This window comes from Melozone crissalis, unplaced genomic scaffold (assembly GCF_028551555.1).
Source record: "Melozone crissalis strain CALT ecotype California unplaced genomic scaffold, PUWL_Pcris_2 ptg000042l_1, whole genome shotgun sequence".
NCBI lineage: Eukaryota > Metazoa > Chordata > Aves > Passeriformes > Passerellidae > Melozone > Melozone crissalis.
The window spans coordinates 8,154,909-8,177,148 of NW_026535820.1; the positions used below are offsets into that span (position 1 = coordinate 8,154,909).

Below are 22,240 nucleotides of genomic sequence, written 5' to 3' on the forward strand. Positions count from 1 at the left end.
TTATTTTATTGTCTTGCTGTATATATGGTTTCTTAAGGAGACCAGCTGTAACAGTCTGCATTAGGTAAAAGCCATGTGTTCTTAAACTCTGTATTAAATAATGAACAGTACTCAATGATCCTTTCTGGTGTTCTTAAGTGTTTCCTTTTCCTGTGCTGTCAAAAAGATGAAAACAGAGTGGATTCTGACAAGGATGAGAAACTTCTTTCATAAGCAGTCAGCATAGGAGAAGGGAATACCGTTAGGGAGCAATTAATTCCATTTATCTCAAGCACCTATCACGGGACAGAATGGATTTCTCTCTCTTGGTGTATTTTCTTTGGATTGATTCATGGAGGAAGTTTTGTCACTGCTTCGTATTGAGACTAATGTGGAGTGATGATTCCTGCTATACATGACTGAGGAATGTCAGGAGCTCTGCAGTGAAATCTCAGTTATGTGCTTTCAGTGGTAGCACTGAAATTTCAATCTTGTAGAATTTTTTTGTCTCAAAACACATTTAAACCAAATATACTTTTTTTTTGCCTAAGTGAATGGAATGATGCAAAGAATTAAATGCCTATTACCTAGGCTTAATCAATCCAGACAGAGACAACCTATTGGCTCAGTGTAAACTGAATGCTCTTGTGATTTGTAATAGAAAATTTAGTATGTTAGATTTTGTGGGCAAAGCTGCTACCCAGTATAGAGTTATGAGACTTATTAGTAACTGGAACATTCTGTTAAAAACTACAAGTACTACAGCTTGTTAATGATTGCTCTCATTTGTTTTCTCCCCCTTTAACATTTCAGGGACTTGAAGTATTTTGCACAGAAAACGATCTGTGTTCTGACATCTACTTGAAATTCTACAGCTGTCAGGATCGAGATGAGGTCTATCGCCTTATTGCAAAATATATAGGTTTGGAGTATTTATTTATTAATGTAGTGTGTAGTACCTTGGGAAGGGAAATTTGCCTGGATTTTGCTCTATTGGTGCATGGGAAGAATGAGAAAAATAAACAGATATATAGGCTGTAACAATTTTTAATAGAAGTGAGCAAAGGTCAGAATGAATGTTGTGAAATGGCACCACTTTGGTTGTGTCTGAAGAGCTGAGTGTGAAAGCTGAGGAGGCATTATTGAGGCAAAACAAATTTTTTTAATTTGCAACTTGATATACACTGTCATTTAACATCCCCCTTCAGAAAAAAAAACCAAAACAAAACAAAAATCAAACAAATGAAACAAACAAACCCACAAAATACTATCTTCAAAATAAGGGATAAATAAGATCCACTCAGCTAAATTTTGTTTTGCTGAAAAAATATAGACTAGCTTGTGTGTGGATCCCCCAAGGCCTTAGTTAGGACCCTGTTGAGAAAACTTCCTGTAATAGGTGGGTTTCCAGTCTACACAAAAGTACCTGAAATTTTCTCAGTCTTAGGAGTGGTTGATGAAAATTACAGTTCTGAAACAGTTGAGTTCTCATTTCTATTAAATCTTGTATACATTAATTCCTAGAAAGTGATGGTTAATTTTTTGCAGATTGTAAACAGAAACTTCCTAAAACGTGTGTGTCCTGGAGAAAAAAGGGAGAAAAAGGCTGAGTTTTTCTGTAATTTGAAACATTGAAATACATATTTACTGCCAATATTGAAAATGTTTATGTAAATTTTGTGCTATTTTATTAATGTACCAGGACTCTCGTTCTGTTTCAATTAATTCACCTAAATATCAGTTGACATTTCCCTCCTGCTTCACAAAGAAAAATGGAAAGGCCACAAAGGAATGATAACTTTCTTTTAGAACTGTTTTAGTATTTTATATTTTTCTTTGGAAAGGAAATAGATTCTGATATCATTTTCTCTGTTGTTAAAATACTTGCATGCTGTTACCCTGCTTCAGACTTTTTCTGGATAATTTTCTAAGGTGAAATTTTAAGATGTAGATGAAAATGATGATGATGTTGGAGCTTAGAAATAAAAAATGGTGAGCCCTTTCCCTAGAAGTGTTTTTAGCACCTCGGTATCTCTCTGGCAGCAGAAGAGCCTCTCTTTGAATGTGCTAATGTTTTTCACTTTACTAGAATTTAAAGTCCTAAAGTGAAGGAAAGATTGGACTATGTCTTTCCAGTGAAGGAAAGATGGGAAAATGTCTTTCCATCCTATGCTGGAATAGAGGCTAAAATAGAGGCTTGCCATAATCTAATCCAAGTTTCTTTCTTTCCATCATGCCATGGATGCCGTCCTTCAGTTCTATTTCAGGCACTTGCCCAGGTGCTGTATACAGAATCAATGGAAGAAAGTTTAAAAGTAAATAAATTACCCAGTTTTCCAGCAGCATACCTTGACATTACAGCTAATAAGCAGGGTAGTGCAGTTTGAATGTACTGAACTCCTGCCTATACTTCAAAGAGAACTCCAGGTGCATAATTCTTAGTTTTTTGAGTTTGGGCCAATTTTCTTTTCCTCTACTCTGTTTCAGTGGATGTGAAATTAAATCCTGTTCATGTACATACATGACTTCTTTCCACAAGTAACTGATAGTGGGTGTCCTTGGTTACAGTAGGAAAATATATTTAATTTTTTTCTTGACTCAAGCAGAACTGCTTCTAGAAATTTGAAATCCTAAAGGTTACCAGCTTGGTGAGAAATGTTCATGGTCTGCAAATATTTTTCCATTCCTATGTAAATATTCATCCATTCTTACTGTGTTTGGTTTCAGCACTCCATCTTTATGATTTTTTTTTTGGCCAAATGCAATTGAGACCTATGTGCAGAGATATTAAAAAATGTGTGGAGTATGGTAGCTGTGGCAACACGAAGTTGCCAGTTAATTCTGACTTGTTCTTTTAAGAAACTGTGCCCTTAATTGTTTTACAGTATCTCGCATAATGTTAATTGCAGTATAACTTGGGGGCTAAACTCCAAACCTCCCAACTCTTAATGTTTTGTTTTATTTTATTTCAGAAAACCATATTGCAGAGCACACAGCTGAAAGTTACGTGTTGCAGTGGCAGCGAGGACATATATCAAATTACCAGTATCTTCTCCATCTCAACAATCTGGCTGATAGAAGCTGCAACGATCTCTCCCAGTATCCTGTATTTCCTTGGATCATAGCAGACTACTCTAGTTCAGTGTTAGGTATGTGTATATGGAAAAGCACCTTACTGCATCATGACCAACCTGAAATGTGGGGGGGGGCATTTACACTGCATAGACTTGATGTTACATCAAAATGAACCTGGCATTAGTGGTCTTGGGTGTTTTCTTGTGGCCTTGCCCCTCCCCTTTAGCTTAGGGGACAAAATATCTCACCTTTTTCTGTTAAGTATTGCACTCCTCAGATACAGAGTATGTACCAAACATCTGCTGGCTTGCTTTGCAGATCAGCAGTACTGAGCATTCAAAGACACTGTGATTCTTATAAATGGAAAAGAAGCAGTAAAATTACTTTTTTTTTTTTTTTAAACAAGTTAGATGCACTGAAATGTGTAGAATCCAGGTGTTCTTTTATGATTCTTAGCATTGCAGATTGAATGCAAGAGGCTGACAAGGCTTGTGCCTGAATAAGCTCCTTGATTAAGGGTCTTAGTGCAGTTTGTCTTGGGATTTTGTCCTTTTGAAGATTGTGTCCCTCTGCAAGACCCAGAATAGGGGAATCTTGTGGTATTCATCAGCACCTGCTCAAACACTTCAATCCAGTTGTATGGTGGGACTTAACTGTAGCCTGACAGAGTGGTTAATGAGTAGAAGAAGATGATACCAGCTGCTTTTGTTCCTTTGGTAGCAGTACCTTGATTAGATGATACTACTTGTAATAACTGCCCCATAGATTAACTATTAGTTCTTCAGCAAGAGGTTTGAGATTATTCATACTTGGAAGGAAGATGAGTAGCTATTCACAGTAAGACTTTATGAGATTGCAGCTATTAGGGAGGGAGAAAATTACTGGAGGGGTTCTGTGTTGGCTTTTGTTTGCTTTGTTGCTGCTTGGATAGGTTGGGGGTTTTTGGTTTGTTTTTAAATATTGATTAGAGTACATTAAAGTCTAGTAGAATGCTTGGAGTCTATAACCAAACATTTGGTTTTGTTTTTTTTTTGAGATCTGACAAAGCCTGAAACATTTCGTGACCTTAGTAAACCAATTGGTGCCCTGAATAAGGAAAGGCTGGATAGACTTGTGGTATGTATATCTTGGTATTCATATGCTGAACATTTTGTGCCTTGTACCTATTGGCACTAAAAGGAGCTTTGTCCAGCAAGCTTTGGAAATTATGTCTTAGGAGTTATTCTATCAAAAGTTAGCTATAAACTTTATCAAAAGCAAACATACCTGTAACCATTCCACATTTATTTTTTGGCTTAATTTAATCAGAACTGGTTTTGTCAGTACTAATTTAAAATTATTTTAATACATTTCCTCTCTCTTACTACCTTTTCATACATAAATACTTTTGAAAGTTTTGCCTTACTTTTAAAATAATATCCCAAAATACAGTTAATGTATATATGGTGGCACTGAGATGCTGTAAACATACATGAATTTATGAAACTTCAAAACCCATGGATTTAAGTATGTAATGTAAAACACATGTTTGAAAGAAATAAGAAAAAGTAGTAGAAATCTTAAGTATTTCCATTTAAGAAAAATACTGAATTTGAGGGAGAGAACTTTAAAGGGAGGAAATTTGGATCCATGGAGGTCAGAGCAGTAACTTGAAAATTCTATATACTTATAATAGTGTGCCAGGTTTTTCTATTTCTCAAGGCAGGCAGGCTTTCCTTTCATAAGCTGTCAAACCCATACTTAGAGACTTAGAAGGTTCTCAGTTATTTGGCTTTTAATTATTTGTGTAAAATTATTGTCTTCTATGGAAAGTTAATTATTGCAAAATAATTTACGGGACATTAGAAAAAAATACTGCCAGAATAACTCCATTATATTTATAAAAAAAGATTAAAATATTTCAAAATCATATAGCTTCCTAAGATTCTGGAAGGCAAGAGAATATGAACAATATTGTGTTTACAGTAACAGTAAATAAAGTCTCCCTTCTAAGATCTGACTTTCATCAAACTGTTATTAGCTTCATGCTTGCTGCAGTAAAAGTCATTCTGTTTGTATTATGCTACATTTTAGAGTAATGCATGGGAGCTTCAGACAGGAAGGAATCTCCCAGGTTGATGGAAGTCACTATGTTCCTCCATACTCTCATGAACCTTTATGTGAAGGACAAAAAGGAAGCACTTCTTTGTTTGCACTTCTTTGAATTTGAGTCACTGCAGTGCTAAAGTGAGAGAGGAGAAAAACACTGAAACCCTGATAGTTTTGGATGATCAATTATGACAACTATTTTGTTGTCATAAATAAATATTGATTTACTGCTCTGATTAAAGCTGCATGGATATTAGAACTTAAATGTTTATTTTATCATCGGAAGAAAAATTGAGGGTTGGTGGTCCTAATCTGTGCCTTTAAAAAGAAACAGTGTGTATGTGTTCAGAATTGAGGCAAAGCAGCAGTGCTGATTTGAAACAGACATTTCTTTCTTCTTCCTATGCTGCAGAAACGTTACCAGGAAATGCCAGAGCCCAAGTTCATGTATGGAAGCCATTATTCTTCGCCGGGTTATGTTTTGTTTTATCTCGTTAGAGTTGGTAAGGCACCTTTTATATGCTCTCTGAGCAGACACCTCCAAAGCAGACAAGGCTTGGAGCAAGCTGATGCTGTTTTTCCTTCTCCTTAGCTCCAGAATACATGCTCTGTCTGCAGAATGGAAAGTTTGATCATGCTGACAGAATGTTCAACAGGTTTGTTTACATTTTGTCTATAACTAGACTGGTTTTGTTTTCAAATATGCTTCAATGGGGAGTGCAAAGCCTTAAATTTTATTTTTTTTAACAAATGTGTGATTGATCTGTCTTATCTAGCATTGCAGAAACCTGGAAAAACTGTTTGGATGGTGCAACAGATTTCAAAGAGGTAAATAAATGGCTGGAAAATTATCCAAGTCTTCTCATCTGTGCTTAGCTTTCTCATGTACTGTTGATTTGAGAGTGTTTGATTGGAGTGTGTTAGGTTGTTTTTCGTTGTTGTTTCTGCTTTTCAGTTGCATGGGTTTGGTTTTTGGTTTTTTTTGGTTTTTTTGTAAGGCAGGTGACTGCATTTTATGAATCCTTTATTAACTGTATATTAATCCCATATCAACTCCATGTTTGCTCCTCTGTGCCTGATTTCTGGCGTTTAGTTTAACAGAAGTACAATGTGAATGTTAATGGAAATACATGGGAATTACTAGAGTGTGGATTAAGGCTGAAAAGAAAATTTTATGTATTGTCTGCTGGAATCTTGTAAGGATTGGCTATATTGCAGTGCTTCATCCAGAGAATGAAGAAGAAACTGTAGAAGTACTATCTTGGGTTTTTGAGCCCTGAGAAACCCTAACTTGTAGAATGTGTTGAGAAGAATAAACTGTCACATAGTAAATACTTTAAACTCCTTTATCAAAGAAACATTAATACAGTGATGCTTTTAAAAAAAATAGTCTAGAGTTAATGGTTAGATATGGTGGTATTTAAATAATTGGTTTAACCTCTGAAATTTGTCATAATTTTAGTTTTATTCTAGATTTTAGTCTTGACTCTTACTTGATGTCTTAAAAATGAGAACATAGCTATGCAGTAATTCTGAAGATACTCATAGATGTTATGGATTCATATGTCACACATTACTTGTTAAAATGTGTGCCACTCTGAATTTAGCAGTTTGGCTCAGAGAACTGTCTTGTAGGGAAAACCTGGAAAGTCTGCCCAACTTCAGGGCTTGACATATGAACTTTAATAACTTTCTTTCCACTGAATGATATGTTTAAGCGATGAAAGCTAAACTAATATCAAAACTTGGTTGGTTTTTTTTGTTTGTTTTTTAAAATTCCAGTTGATTCCAGAGTTTTATGAAAATGATTCCAGTTTTCTAGTAAATAGTTTGAAGTTGGACTTGGGAAAAAGGCAAGGTGGAAAGATGGTTGAAGATGTAGAGCTTCCACCTTGGGCATCAGGTAATAATAGTCAAACTTCTTGTATTATTAATTAAATTCAAGATTGTTGGAATCATTGTTCCTCCTCAAAAATGTCCATTCTGGTTTCTTCTAAATGAACTCTTTCTATAAAGCACTAACATAATAAATAGGTGCTTTTAATTTTTATAAGAAAATTGACATTTAGTGTGGGGTGTTTTGTTGGCTTTTTAAGAATGAGGAGGAAGAGAAATGGATGCCAATACTGAAAGGGATATTTTCTCCTTTAATTAACCTTTATCTTGTCAGGTCCTGATGACTTTCTTCAGAAGTGCCAAGAGGCTTTAGAAAGTCCATATGTATCAGAACATCTTCATGAATGGATTGACATCATATTTGGCTACAAGCAGAAAGGAAGTGAAGCAGTTGCAGCTCACAATGGTAAATACACATTCATAGAACTAGCAAAAATAGGGGATGCCTCAATTAGGCAGGAGGGGTAAATCACAACATATCTGTGATGCTTATTTTGTTTTGAGTGTTCAGAACTGTGCTTTGAATGCTTGATCCTTACTGGAAATAGTGACTTACCTGGCAGTATTGCCTTCATGGTGATTTGCATCTTTGAAGATGTGCTTCAGAGGGTGGACAAGATGATTGTGTAGCATTGCTGGGAATTGCTTGCACATCATGGTGTGGCAATATAGTATGGAATTAGTGTTTCCCAATTAAAAATGGAAGCCTGCAGGGTCTCCAGATAAACATGGATTTAGCCTTCCTCCAGTGTAATTTCAGTGGGAGAATTTCAATACAATTTCCCCCTACTTCTGAGAGAATTGGCAAGGAAAAGACTGGGCTAATGGGCTCCAAGTCTTTGGAGAAAGAATGAAGGAAAAAGTGTGTGTTGATTCTGAAATGTCTAACTGCATGTGAGACATTTCAGTGTTTGCAACCTTACTCTGAACATGTATCTAGCGACTATGGGGATCCCCTTTACAAAGGGGGATGTTGTTATGTTACTGCTGTGTAAATGTGTTTATTTACACCTAATAGTATTACCAATGATTAACTTATTCATTCAGTCTGGTATTTTAGCTGTGTATATAACTACCCAATAAGAAAGTGCCCTCTTTAAAAAAAAGTAGCAGATCCGATTTTTAGGGTGTTTATTCCAAAAACCCCGGTCCTTTTGACAGATTTCTAGTAACAGAAAATGTTGAGATAGTTTGCACTTAAAGATGTAATAAGTTCAGAAAGAAAACCTTCCTACAACAGTGGTGAGGGTAGGAATAAGCAACATTTTGATGCTTGGCACTAATTCCAGGGAAAGATAGTTTCTAATTTCTAGTTCCAGGGAAAGATAGTTGAGATAGCAAGGATTGTTTTGCTGGGGCTTGTTTTGGTTTTGGGGTTTTTTTGCTGTTTGGTTGGAGACGGGTTGAGTTGTTTTCCTGCTGTTCATTTCTTTCCAGTGCACTTTCTCTACATGTCCTTAACATATGATTGGCTATATTTTAGAGCTGTAGGGTTTGGCATTCAGTCATACTGTGAGGATAAGTGTCAATTACAATGTACCACAGACTTTAAATACAGTAAATCAGCATGTAAATTATGGCATCTATATTTTTACATCTCAAAAGAGACCACTAATGAGAGCACTTTTTATGCATAATGCTGCTTCTGATGCAGTATGGATTTTTATTACCATAATGAATTGCAGACATTTAAGTAGATAAGAGAGTCAGAAGGGATCTGTGTATGAATGAACTTTGGTCAAAGTAAATATTCTTAAGCAGAGGCCTCAAAGTCATTTGCGTCACGGCAATTCACTTGGAAAGGTGAATACACAGATCTTTCTGATCATTCTTTATTGCTTTCTGTTCCCTGTCTGAAAATTAACCAAGGATCCAGTTATGCAACTGTGCTTGCTTTCTTATTTATCTGTTTATATATTTATTTATTGGGGGTAGGTATTGAAGCTTTAGGAAGCAATCCTTCCTCTATGAAAGTACTAATTCCTTCTGAAACTTTCTGAAAATCTCTTGGAAGTCCTAAGATTTTTCAGGTAAAAAACCAGGATTAAAATGTAAGACCTCAAACTCTAATGCCTGCTGAAATAGCTTATTTGTGAGTAAAAATGCAGCCTTGTTTGTAGGAAGACAAACAAAATAAGCCTTGTATATCCACATTGTACAAATAAACTTTTTTTTCCAGTGTTTCACCCATTAACTTATGAAGGAGGAGTGGATTTAAACAGGTAATTAACAAGAATCTGAATGTTTTTGTTAAAGCAGTTAGCTAAGTTTCTCAGTATCTCTCCAGGCTCTCTGCCAGCTGTAAAAGGGCTCTGTACATGAATGGTGTTGCTCTTCCATTTTATACTCCCAAATATGCAGAGAACCAGCATCGTATTCTCAGTTTTAGCTTGCATTGAAAGACTGTTTCTTAAGCATTTCTTCAGTCTGGCTTTTCTGGAAGTGCTTCATTTTATCAGTCATTGAGAATATTGTTATTTTACATAAACAAAGTTATGAAGCTGTTATGATTGTAAATCTTCAGTAAATCAGTTCTGTAAGAATATGTGATGGCCTGTAGTGCTGTAGTAACTGCACACACAGTTCCATGCTTTTGGGGAAGGGGAAGGGAAAAAAGCACTTGCCTCCATGGCTTAATTATATATCTTGCTTTGTAAAGTATTATGGACCCCAATGAAAAAGTAGCTCTGCTGACACAAATCCTGGAGTTTGGACAGACGCCAAAACAGTTGTTTACAACCCCTCATCCTCAAAGGAAAATTCAGAAATTGAAAAGCTTGTCTCGAACATCTAGTCACAGCACTTCCATAGCTGAGTCTCCAGGTAAATGTTTAATAGATAAACTAACAATGTGAAGGATTTGTAATTTTGAGTAGTTTCTTTCTCCCACAGGATCTCATTATACTACTCTCTTGGCTACTTTCCCTGTAAGCCAACTCAAGATAAATCCATGAACTAAATATTAAAGAAAAACAAAACCAGACCAGTTTCAAATTTCAATATACAGGTGTTGCCCTGTATTTTGCCTTCTCTTCCAGTGGTCTCCTCTGGGACTGTTGCACCTCTGCTTCAAATTCTGGCACTTCAAATTCAAGCTGATGTGATGGCAGTTTCAATGGCCATATCTGCAGGCATTCTAAATGATGCAAAGATTTGTTTGGGTTTTTAACAGGAATGTCTTAGGGGGGTAATTAATTAATTAGCTTGATCAAAGTAAACCTTAAGAACTTAAATTAAGCATCTGAATTTTTTCTCCTTTTCTGTGACTTGTATGAAAATCTGAAAGGACATATTTTTCCCCCTATACTGTAGGGATGGAGTTGATTGAGTAACTTTCTTCTAGAAAAGGATTGTAATGCCTTCACAGGCATTACAGTTGCCATTCAAGGCAGGACTTAAACCACTTCTCCAAAACTAAGATGCTGTTGTCTTCATAAATTATATATTGATTTAACTATAAATTGGGCTGAAGATTCAGCCCAGGTATCACTTGGAAAGATCTTTCTCATTTGATTGTCTTCAATTCACTTACCATTTGATGGCCTTGACTTTGAAGCAGAGGAGTGACAATGAGGGCTACTTAGCATGGCAACCTGTAGCATCCAATGGCAAGAGGAGCTTTGAGAGTTGCATGGGATGATAGTAATGGTCATGTATTAAATAGATTTGCTGCCTAAGTCATTATTTCATTCATTCATCAATGTTTTCTCTTGAGTTTGACCATTTTATAATTGACATCTAATTATCTCAAATTTTGTTACATTTTTAATCCCTTAACTTTTGCAACAGTGAAATGAAGTTGTGACACTCTTAACATAATGCAATAGAATAATAAAAGCATATACTTCATTGTAGCAGTAAATGGCTTCTCTCATTCTTTTCCATCTGGAAAGGCCTTTGACGTTTCAAAGGACATCAAAACATTGCTGCAGAGTTTTTAGGTTTCCATTTTTTGTTTGTTTGTTTTCCATTTCCTTTGGATTAGTCTAACAGTCTTATTCCTGAAGCTCTGCATGATTTCTGTAATTTCATATTTATGTCAGCTACCTAGGTATTTGAAATATGTCTTTTTATTTTCTATTTGTGATGGAACTTTATTGTGGCATTTTATTGCAGTTTCTCCAAATGAAGAATCATTTGAAGATTTGACAGAAGAAAGTATAACACTTGCCTGGAACAATATTGCCAAACTAAAATTAGATACACAGTGTAAAATTCACAAAGAGTAGGTACTATTCTTTCCAGTCAAAATTCTTCCACTGAATTGGGAGGAGGGGTGGGAATCTCTGTGTCAGTCTGAAAGATGGGTTAGGGTTTAAGGTAAATACTTTTCTTTTGGAGATGACTCAGTGATTTGATTATGCAAGATGAACTTGAGTATAGGATGGGTTATGAATCCAGCGAAGGTATTTGTCAGCTTGATTTTTGCTATTGTTTTTCCTTGACTCTAGATCTGTATAAGTTCATTATCATTTTAGTACCTGAAGCAGATATTGATTATTCTTCTCTAAAACTGATAACAGCAGCCAGATAAAGACTCCAATTTATTTTTTTTATAATGTCAGGAGCACAAACTTCATCCCATCAGATTTGAAAGATTAAACACTTAAGTTGTTCCACTGTACACCTCAAGCTGTTGCTGCATGAGCAGTTTGCCAAGTCTCCAGCTGTAGGTTTTTAGTTTATCTGGGTACCAAACTACTGTTCTGGTGGATTCCTAGGGATTCAAGGGTCAGTAGGGGCTCTTTTCAGGTGAACTTTGAAAATATCTAATAATGAACAACATCAGCTATGTGTTAAACAGCAGGTTTTCCTTTGCCCCCATCTCTTGTGCTAGTGACTGGGCTGGTTAGGAGGATTTCTTACTACCTTGAATCCAGCTACTTTCTTGGTGACTGTAATCGAATCTAGGAAAACATTATCATGTCCCTAAAACAGGGTAATATTTGTAGTGAGAAATCTGTTACCAGATTGTTAGCATTAAAAAAATCTTGGTCCTGAAAAGAGAGTCAAATTTCAGCTTCAGATTATTATTTTTTTTTTCTGAAGACTGCTGAGAAATAATGAGACACAGAACTGTGTAACAGAACTTTGGCTGTGCAGTATGCTCTGTGCTTTCTAATTCCCTGACATAAGCTTTGTCTAAAGTTCTTCCTATGGTGACTTTGCCAGTGTCAAATTAAAAGAGGAAAAAATGTGCAAGTTCCAATTCCCGACACTTGAGGTTTTCAGTATCTGCTTGTAGGCAGCTTCCTGATTATTTGTAGCTAATCCAGAACTGGAAAAACTAAATGTGAAACCATTTATCTTCTCACATGGGCAAGTCCCTTCTGATGCAGATAGAGTTCTTACAGAACACTATAGGGATCCTGTCCTGGTGTTTCACATTTTATGCCAAGGTATATTTTTGTCTCTAGGCAGGAAACACACCACTGTAGTGTTTTTAATCTCCTTGAATGTCTTAGCTCTTACAGAGCTCAAGTAACAGGTTTCAGCTGTAGTCTATTTACAGTATGGTGGTTCAGTTTCAAAATCTATGAAGTCACCCACAAGCTTACTTGTATTAAACAGGGCAATTACTGGAATAGCAGTCACTTGCAATGGGTCTTCTGTTTTCACTACATCCCAGGGTAAGTATTGCACAGGTATTTACCACAACCTGCAGGGTAAATGCAGGTTAATGTTGTTTTTTTAACAAAATGGCATGAAACTGAAGTATACATCTGATGTAATTGAATAGCTTAACTATATGAATTTGCTTAGTTTTAGATGATTTTGACTCAAGCATTTCAGTATTATCTAGGCTCAGAAGATAATTTCAGTGATAATAATAATGGAAGTTTGTCCAGTTACATACCAGAGTTCTCTTAGAGTTTGATGAGCATGTGGTAGTCCATATGTAACTGGTACAAAACTGGGTAGTTCCAGGCCCAAGTCACAAGCCTTATAAAGAGTTTCTCAGAGACTATGAGAAACCTGTGTCTGCTTTTCATACTAAGATATTCAAGCAGGAGCAAAATTATTAGCTTCCAGAATATAAAATAGTCTTTTTGTTTTCTATTTTGTCCCTTATCCCCAGATTCAACTTTGAAGATGTTTTCCAGAGACTCGAAAACCATCCAGAGAAGTGTGTCCTTTTCAAACATGGTAGGCTGCTGTCAAAATAAGAATGAGATTATTGGGAATCCTCTGAAAGCTGCTCAGTGAGATGGCTCTTAGCATCCATCAATGCATCTTTTCTTTCCCCTGCCTACTCAGTTGTATTATGTGTGAATAATTTAGCAGAGTGAATTGAGACTCTCTCAGGCCACCAGACAGACCACATTCTGCAAATGCAGAAGAAGCATTAAATGGTTACACTGTCTCTGTTCTGAGTTGCCCTGCTATCCAGGGAAGAGCTTGTGGTAGACAGTCTGGCATGAGCAGGGATATCTTCCTGAGCAACCTTGAACTGCCATTGGGACCAGAATTTCAAAGTTTAAATTCCACCACGTGCTCACATCAGCATTGCCTTACTGCACCCAAGTGTTTGAAGCCTGTGAGTCAGCCAGCAGAGAAAAACCAAGCACAGAGAGTGGAATGTGCTGGGTGAAAATGGGCCATCCTTCTTCCATGAGCAATGACCTCAGCAACTTGTGAACAACACTTTCCCCCTGCTCCTAAAAGAGCTGGGAAAGAGATTCTGAATTTGATTTTCTGTGCTTGAACACTGTGACCAGACCTGGGTTACAAAGATACACTCCCAGTTGCCATATTCAGTCTTTTATTGGTGCAAGACACCAAGATACATCAGTTTTCTGTCTATCACCATCTCTAGGGGGAACAAGAATGGCAAATGTGTTGCCCAGACAGAAGCCATAACATGCTCTGGCTGGTCCCCAAGTAAGCTGCAGGATCAAGACCCTATGGTCTGCCATGGGGCACACTAGCAGGTGAATCTAGACACATCAATTCTGATCTTCAGCAAAGGGAAATTTGGGAACATTGCTTCTTGGCACTGTGAAAAGGGAGCTCTTTGACTCCTAAGCCAAAAGTCTGTTTTTCATGAGGAGACTGTGTATACTCTTATTCTTTTCCCCTGTAGTTTTAGTGCTGATCTAAACACTTCAAGCAATGTTAAAAGGAGTAGTGTTTACAGTCCAGCAGGTTATTGTTTTTCAAACAGACCTAAAACATGACCAGTAATGACAGCAGGTAGAAGCACTGGGCTGATTGTTGGTTTTTTCCTTGCCATTCCTAGTGACAGTAATGTAACTGAGCAGGTAACTGTAAATAATGTTTCTTGTTCAGAGTAGTAGGAATCAGACAGTTGTATTTCTTCTTTGAAAGACCTGAGCTTTAGGTACTGAGATAAGTACCTGTGATGGAGAACAAACATCAAAAGAATCTGCATTTTTAGTTTCTGTTAGCCATTTGTCTCTAGAATTTAGAGCAGCTTACAAGATGGAGAGCTGACCCACTTACTTCTGAGTGAGGAATTACATACCATGTGCTTGAAATACCAGATTCTTTAGAAAGATTTATTAGTTCTGCATGTATTTCTGAATGTTTCTGCTACCTTTATTTAATAGAGATTAAGTATTCTTGATGTTCAGTGTCCAGCCTCTAAGGTTTTTCTTGATCAGTGTTCATATAACATCTGCATGTTATTTTTATAGAAGATTAAAATGCTTCTTGTTCTCCAAAAGCATGTTAATGCACTTGAACTGGATTTGGGGTAAGAAATTGAGTATTTTTTTTTCTTTCTTGCAGGCTTTATCATCTTGTCTAATCTTACCAGGAGATACCACTGTCATAAGTTCTTCATGGGACAATCATATGTGTGTATTTACTTCCTGTTGACTTTATTTAATTTCATGGAGTGCCTTGGCTGCTATGTTTATGGTTTTAGATAATGATACAGAAAACCATCACATTTTTGAAACACAGTCTGTATTTCTGTTTTTTCCCGCTAGATTTCTGTTAGAAACCACAGAAACAAAGTTACTTTATTTAAAAGAAAAACCCTTAAGTTTTACAAAATGTAATGCTTTTATAACCTTTCTCTGTTAGATATTTTTATTCAATTGCATTTGGAAGACAGCAAGATGTCCTACTGGGCCATGATGATGCAGTCAGCAAGATCTGTTGGCATGATGGGCGCTTATTTTCTGCATCTTGGGATTCCACTGTGAAGGTTTGTAGGTGGGACTGTTACAGTTACATGACTATTTATAGCCAGCACCTTGTAATATGCAGCCTGCCAAATGCTTTGAGGTGTTTGTACCTGTTGTACTAGAGTAATAACCTGGCTAGTATCACAGTAAGTTTATTTCCAGAGCTCATTCTTCATTTAGCTTTAGCTCAACTGTTTCAAAGCCAAAGTGTTTTTTTCAGAAAATTTCATTCATTATAACTCACTGTAAAAAATTAGGATTCTGAAGACAAACTGTATTTGTTGGAGAAACTGGAATGTTTTGTGACTTTGGCAGTTCTGTTTCTTGGGTGGAATAGATTTCTAAAATGTTTAATAATTTTGTAGTTTACATTCTTCAGCTAAGAGAAGCAGAAACTTGCTAATCTAAAGAGCATGCCTACAGTTAGGTGGAAAGATAATTTGGAAGCTAGAGACAGGAAAAACTTTCCCGAAGCCTGCTGTGTATGATTTTTTTGGTAAGTACACATTTAGTGCAGTGATATACCCACTTTTAGGTAGGCTCTGTAGGGGATCTGGAGTGAGCAGAGTTGTGTTCACCATGGGGCTGTGCTTAGGGTAGAGGAGTTCAGGTGCCATTGCTGTACTCTGCCACGTAGGCAAGGCCCACAGTGAACACAAGCAGCCCCCCCTTGTAATGTGAGAGTTCAGCACTGAAGGAACCCATCTGGGGTTATATTACTGCTTGCTTGAACAAACACAACTATCTGTGTTGTAGGTGTGGCACTGTGTTCCTGGAGAGACCTTGAGCAATAAAAAACACCACTTTGAACTGCTTGCACACTTAGAACATGATGTCAGTGTAAGTATGTTGATGCAGTGTCTGAGAACAAGAAAATTAATTGATGATTTAAATCATGATCTAGTGGTAAAGCACAAAGATTGGGTTAGGGGCTGAGGGGTGGGAAATGTGTGTAGGGGCTTTTTGTTTTGTTCTGGGATTTTCACTGTCTGATAATTCTGCACCAGTGTTTCAGGCTTCCTGGGTTGAAAGATCCATTTCTTGGGACTGAAGTACCATTATAGACAGAGGTTTCTTCATTTGTCTTGCTCAGCTTGAATGCACAGAATTCCTAGGGGAGGCAGGAAGGATTGGATGGTTTTGTTTGCCTCTTTGCTTTTGAAAACAGATTAATCTTTTTTCAAGTGTTTTGATTGTTAGTTTCCTCTTAATGTAAGGCAAGCCAATGAAAAAGAAATCCTGAATTGTTTACCATGTCGTCATGGTAAATATCTTAATGAATTTCACTGTAAATATACAAACACATTGTGTGCAATGCATCAGAAATGTGTAACTGCATACTTTTGTTTATGGCCTCTAACATCAGTCTGTGAAGATATTTAAAATGACTATGTTCTAAACCTTCCTAAGAGTTAGTTTTTTAATAGATCACAACGTTGGCAAATACTGAAATGGTTCTGATAGCATTTAAGAACTGTACCCAAGAGAACTGGAAACAGCTGATGGGTAGGAAGTTTTTTAAAAGTTAAAAATTTTACCCTTAAGGGTAGAGTCTAGCAGTTAGATGGAGAGTATTGGCACTAAAAGCAATCTGAAATGTCACTTAGCATTTCTGATTCTGCAAAGCAAAAGCTTTTTAAAAGGTATTTAAAGTGACCTATTTTTTCCTCTTATAGTTTGGATTTTTCATACTTGTACCTAATTAAGGGTGTTGAGAATTAAATTCAAGGCTTTTCATAAATAAAATCTCCTCTTAGGGATAATGGGCTTGTTTTGTGTATGTTTAAAACCTGTCTCAAGATGGCTCACATGAAAGAAGAGGAGGAGTCATGGGATGTTTAACTTCCTAGGTAAATACAATGGACCTTAATGCTGCAAATACCATCCTGGCATCTGGAACCAAAGAGGGTACCATTAGTGTTTGGGATGTTACTACAGCAACAGTGTTGCACCAATTGCCACATCATTCTGGGACTGTATTTCATGCTGCTTTTAGTCCTGGTACGTTGGATTTCAGTTTTTACTGTGCACTCTTGGGAGTTTCAGAGGGAATCTTATTCTTAATACTATGTAATATATCTTTCTTATTGGAATTACTGCTTTAAGGGGGATGGTGAGATGTTTTGGATTGTCACACATCTCCTCTGTAAAAAATTTAATTGTACATAAGGCCATGCTAGGCTGCAGACCAGCCATCTAGACTCTAAACCAATCTTGTTTATCTTTACTTGCTTAGAGACTTAATTTCCAGTAAATTATTTATAGATACGTAGGTGAGGTAATGTCACATCCAACATGCTGATCACAGAGTGCTTTGACAACTGGAACTGAACGTCTGAACATGATTTTTCTTGTTGTTTCTTTTATTTGCTTCCTTCTTTTGTACAGACAGCAGACATCTACTGAGCACAGGGGAGGACTGTTGTTTTAAAGTAATAGATGTACAAACTGGAATGCTTGTATCTTCTGTGAGCACTGAAGAGCCACAGAGGTAATGCTGAGAATGTGCAGGTTATGGAGCTGGCTGGAGATGGCTGGTGATGGCAGAGTGGGAAGGGCCGTAATACTGGGAACTTTGTTTTATTGAATCACTTTTTAGAGTGAAAAGACTGACATTCTAGCATTATGATCAAGCTTTCCAAACTGGGGCAAAATCAAACAGCTCTCTAAGTAAACAACTTTTCAACAACTGTCATGTCTCTTAAAGATGATGACAGCTGTAGGTAACCAGCTCTTCCAGCAGCTGAGCTACTGAAATGTCTAACAAGTTGAGTTTTCTTATTTAAATTATCTGTCACTAATACTGATTTTTTGGGTTTGTTGTGGAGGTTTTGTTTTAATGTTTTCTTTTTTTGATAGTCTTAAAAAAGATTGGCTTTTAAAATCAAAGACCAATCACCTTTTTCCACCAATTGAAAAGTATGCAGTTATTTATGGTTTATCAGATAAACAGATGGAATGCTTACTCAGTTACTGGAGTAAAAATATAGCAGATATACATGGAATACACTTCCTTTTTTTTTGTGGGTATACATAATTATATATGCTTGTTCACATATATTTTCACTAGTTATTTACCTGAAAGTCATCTTTGCTTTTTAAGTGATGGTTTCAGGAATATAGTGGCAGAAGTGAAAGTGGTGGTTCATGAGAGCACTGGGATATCACACACATGCATAGCTGACTGGGCCCTCTTCTGTTATGGGATTATTTCATGCTCTGCCAGGGGAAGGCCTGGCTTGGGTCTAGGGCAGTCACAGAACCAAGACTGGGTCATGGACCTTTAAAATAATTTGGGAATAATCTTTCCAGAAAGACTGTGTTAAAAGGTAGTTTCCTTTGGTTTCATATCTCTATGTCCAGTTCTTTTTTGACCTAGTTTGGAAATGTCTGGCTGTCATCATGCAAAAGCTTGACAGGAACTAATCTCAGATTTACTTGCAGGTGCTTCAAATGGGATGGAAATACCATCTTATCAGGATCTCAATCTGGTGAATTACTGGTTTGGGACCTTCTTGGAGGAAAAGTTACTGAAAGAATCAAAGGACATACAGGTATGCCTGAACTATTCCCATTCTCAAACTGAATGTGAGATTCCTATTTTCCAGCTCTTTTAGTACTGAAAAGTTAAAGAGTCATCTGCTCAGCCAGCTTGCTGTTCCTGATGTCAGCTTTACCTGAAACACCAGAATTAGAAGTAGGTCCATGTAAGCCTCCTAGGAAATCAAGTAAGAATGGAGGAATATTGCTTTGTAGAAGACTGGCCAAAGGGAAATGACTTTCAATTTTTCTAATTACCACAACATTGCAAAAGTCAACATTTTTCTACCTGTTGGCCCTCAAATATAGTATAGACTGTACTGTATTCTTTGCCACAATCTGTCCAGGCTGAGTCTAACAACATTAGGTAAAGTTCTCTAGTAAATTCGTTTTGGATGGGGATTTATAGGCAGATTAAATGTATCTATATAGTCTCAGTATATCAGCAACCAGGATATGTGGGGAAAACTACCTAAGTTTTACTAAGTCAAGTTTTTAAGGCTATTTAACTAAGAACAGTTGTTTCAAACTTCCCTGCTATAAGTTTTACACTGGAACTTGACCTGTGGAGAGATCATTCTGTAGTTGGGGATTTTTCACAAGTGGGCTTCTGAGGCATATGCTGCAAGATGTGAATACACTTTTACCATGAAAATTCCAAATGTCAGTGAAAAAGCTCATTCTTCATGAATGCTTTCCATAGTTGCCATCTGCATTCTACATAGCAGTGATGTCCCTCTAGTACCAAAAGTCAGCTGAGGCAATGGAGCATGAGATCCTTACTATGAATAAGAGCAGCTACCTAGGACCCTGCTAAAATTCCTCTTAGCATATATGGTGTCAGTGTAACCCAATGCTCAGACTATGCTAAACTCTCTCAAAGAAAGATCTGTGCTGTCATCTCAAGTACCACACTTACTTGCATTTGGCTTTATTTACTTGTTTGTGATTTTGTTTCCCAGGTGCTGTAATGTCCATGTGGATGAATGAACAGTGCAACAGTGTTATTACAGGAGGGGAAGACAAACAAATCATGTTCTGGAAACTGCAATATTAAGTGCCTTTCCCTCCAGTCATTTAAATGAACTCTAATTTTAAACCAAACCTTTTAAAGGAACTTAACTCTGTGCAATGATGGCTGCTGAAGTTCAACCAGATAGGAAGCTTTGTTCAACCACAACTTTCTATGTTATGTTGACTTCACTGAGAGCTCTTAACTTCCATAGAGTATGCATTTGTTTTTCATGGACTATCATATTGAAATTGCTTGTGTAAAATGATATGAAATAAAAGACTTATTTTTCTGTAATTAAAGAGCTCATATTTTGCAGTCATTGTTGGATTTACATGGAATGTATCATAGCTTGATGTTTGAACTGCTTTGAAAGAAGAAGCAGCATTTGCATTCTTAATTTAAGCCTTTTAGGGTGTGTGGAGCTTAATGCTGTCTGTCATGTGCAGTCAACATTTCTTCTTAGTGGAGATGCATGTAAATCCTGCTTTGAACACTGCAGCAGCTGTCCCTAGTCTGGGCTCCTGACAGTCCTTAGCTGTGGCTATTTGCAAAGGCATACAGCACAGTAAGAACAAATTCTCTCTGGCTTTTTCTTACTTAAAACCAACACTAATGTATTGGTCTGAAAAGAAAACAAGCATAAAACTGATCGTCTAACAGACCACATACACATATATGTGTTGGGATAAATATTCCCCTAATCCTGTGCCTGAAGTTGGAGCATAAATGACTATCACTCCTGCTTTTCCTCATTTTTATTACTATCCTTTTCTCTTATTCTTCAGTATTTTCATGTTTTGTTTAGTGTTCCCAACCTTCTTTAACTCAAATCTCCTTTGAGATGGAATTTCAGTATGGCATTTAAACAGAGCTCCATTTCCTGGGTTTATCCAAGCCCCCAGCTGTCTTAACCCAGGAACAAAGCAGTGTTGCACAAGGATTACTTTCTCTATAGGACTTCAGGATATCTTTTCCTGGGAGGAGCTGTTCTGAAGTGAAAGACTTGAAATATTTAAATTGTTTAGGTGAAGTATTTAATGGTTTATTTATAGCAATAAGCATTTGCATTTGTAATGCTGCCTGAGTATGACTGAGGATCTATTTATTTCTCTGCTGGTCTTCCCTACTGCTGGTGTTGAGGTGTCCTGGCACTGTGTCCAGGGGAAGTGTTCTACTGAACTGTGTTCAGTCAGATACCCTGCCTTGGGTTTGACACCCAATGCCTATTCCAAGACACAGCTGTTTCTTGGTATAGTGAAACAATCAGCTTGTGGTTAGGTGCTGCTCTCTCATTGCCCCAGTCTTCTATTCTATTATGCCAGAGTGTGAGCTTATTCTTCAGTAAGGTAAGGCTATTAAACCAAAGTGGTATTTATTTCAGCTGCACTACTCTCTTGGCTTAGCAGACAACTGTTTTTATGTAATCAGTGAGTGTGTGTGGTGAAGCCACACATGGTGAAAGGCTAAGCCATACCATGCATGCCTGCTGTACCAGTCTTAATCTTGCAGGAGAATGTTTGGGGTCTGCCCTGTTTCTTCACCTTTAGATTTATTTATTTCCCAAACATATCTGTGTGTATGCAAACAGGATAGAATGTGATTCTTGTACACTTCCTGGAAATGGCTTGGGTGAATTCAGGATTGTCCTTTGTCACTAGGGGGCCTCCTGCTGAGCTAAACCAGATGAAAATAACTCAAACCTGAGGAAGAAGCAGAAGCTTCAGGGTCAAACTCACTGAGAGATCATATTCTTTTGATTAAATATGGATGCATGGTATGCATAGCTCTTGAGTGCAGCTGAGGTTACCTCGTGCCGTAAAGCATGCTCACAAAACAGAGCCCTCACCCTGCTCCATTGCCTAAAGCAACCATAGCTTTTTAAAGGGGAAAAATCAAGTTAACCCTGTTGACTGGATACTTCCTTCCAGTTTCTCTGAATTTATGTATATGCATATATGTATATTTAATCATAAGTTACTCTCCAGTGCTAGCTAATTTCTGCCTTAAAACAGGAGCTTTTTGATTATCCTTTTACTTCTGGTTGCTATCTGCTATAGCTGGAAGTTCTTGTACTGACAGTCTACCACTGTTTTTTCCAGTGGATTGCCCCAGTAGTTCCAGCAATCTGGCTGATAACAAAAAAAAAGTATTGTCATCTTACATTCCTCCAACATATTGTTGTCTTGGTTTACTCTTTTTTTTCGGTTTTAGTTTTAGCGTGATTTCTTTATTAGGGAGTCACAAGATTTAAGTAACCAAATGCCACTTGTTAAGCTGTAAACAGAGTTTTAAAGCCCAATTACATCTATAATCAGCCCTTGCTGACTCATCTGCTCCTAAGTTAAAACTGGTTAGAAGCAGAGATCAGTGTCTGGGCTCCAGGGATTTCACAGCTAAGCAGAGGAGCTTGGCAAAGCCCTCAGAGATAACTGCAGGCACAGGGCTAGGCCCATGAGGCTGAATTATACCAATGCTACATGAAGCCACCAAT

The 22,240-nt window shown here is 37.1% G+C and overlaps 1 protein-coding gene across 1 annotated transcript in view; it reads left to right on the forward strand.

The window, feature by feature from the left end:
• NSMAF (neutral sphingomyelinase activation associated factor) overlaps window positions 1–20,437 on the forward strand; it is a 39,081-nt gene extending 18,644 nt beyond the window's left edge. The window contains exons 12-31 of the mRNA XM_054284617.1: window positions 793–901; window positions 2,952–3,128; window positions 4,091–4,170; window positions 5,555–5,645; window positions 5,735–5,798; window positions 5,919–5,970; window positions 6,925–7,045; window positions 7,313–7,444; window positions 9,218–9,260; window positions 9,698–9,861; window positions 11,155–11,263; window positions 12,610–12,668; window positions 13,118–13,185; window positions 14,791–14,858; window positions 15,091–15,214; window positions 15,951–16,034; window positions 17,045–17,195; window positions 17,583–17,685; window positions 18,639–18,748; window positions 19,697–20,437. Coding sequence (XP_054140592.1) covers window positions 793–901; window positions 2,952–3,128; window positions 4,091–4,170; window positions 5,555–5,645; window positions 5,735–5,798; window positions 5,919–5,970; window positions 6,925–7,045; window positions 7,313–7,444; window positions 9,218–9,260; window positions 9,698–9,861; window positions 11,155–11,263; window positions 12,610–12,668; window positions 13,118–13,185; window positions 14,791–14,858; window positions 15,091–15,214; window positions 15,951–16,034; window positions 17,045–17,195; window positions 17,583–17,685; window positions 18,639–18,748; window positions 19,697–19,791 — 2,004 coding nt within the window. The 3' untranslated portion in view covers window positions 19,792–20,437. The remainder of the gene's footprint in view (window positions 1–792; window positions 902–2,951; window positions 3,129–4,090; window positions 4,171–5,554; window positions 5,646–5,734; window positions 5,799–5,918; window positions 5,971–6,924; window positions 7,046–7,312; window positions 7,445–9,217; window positions 9,261–9,697; window positions 9,862–11,154; window positions 11,264–12,609; window positions 12,669–13,117; window positions 13,186–14,790; window positions 14,859–15,090; window positions 15,215–15,950; window positions 16,035–17,044; window positions 17,196–17,582; window positions 17,686–18,638; window positions 18,749–19,696) is intronic.
• The last annotated feature ends 1,803 nt before the right edge of the window (window positions 20,438–22,240 follow it).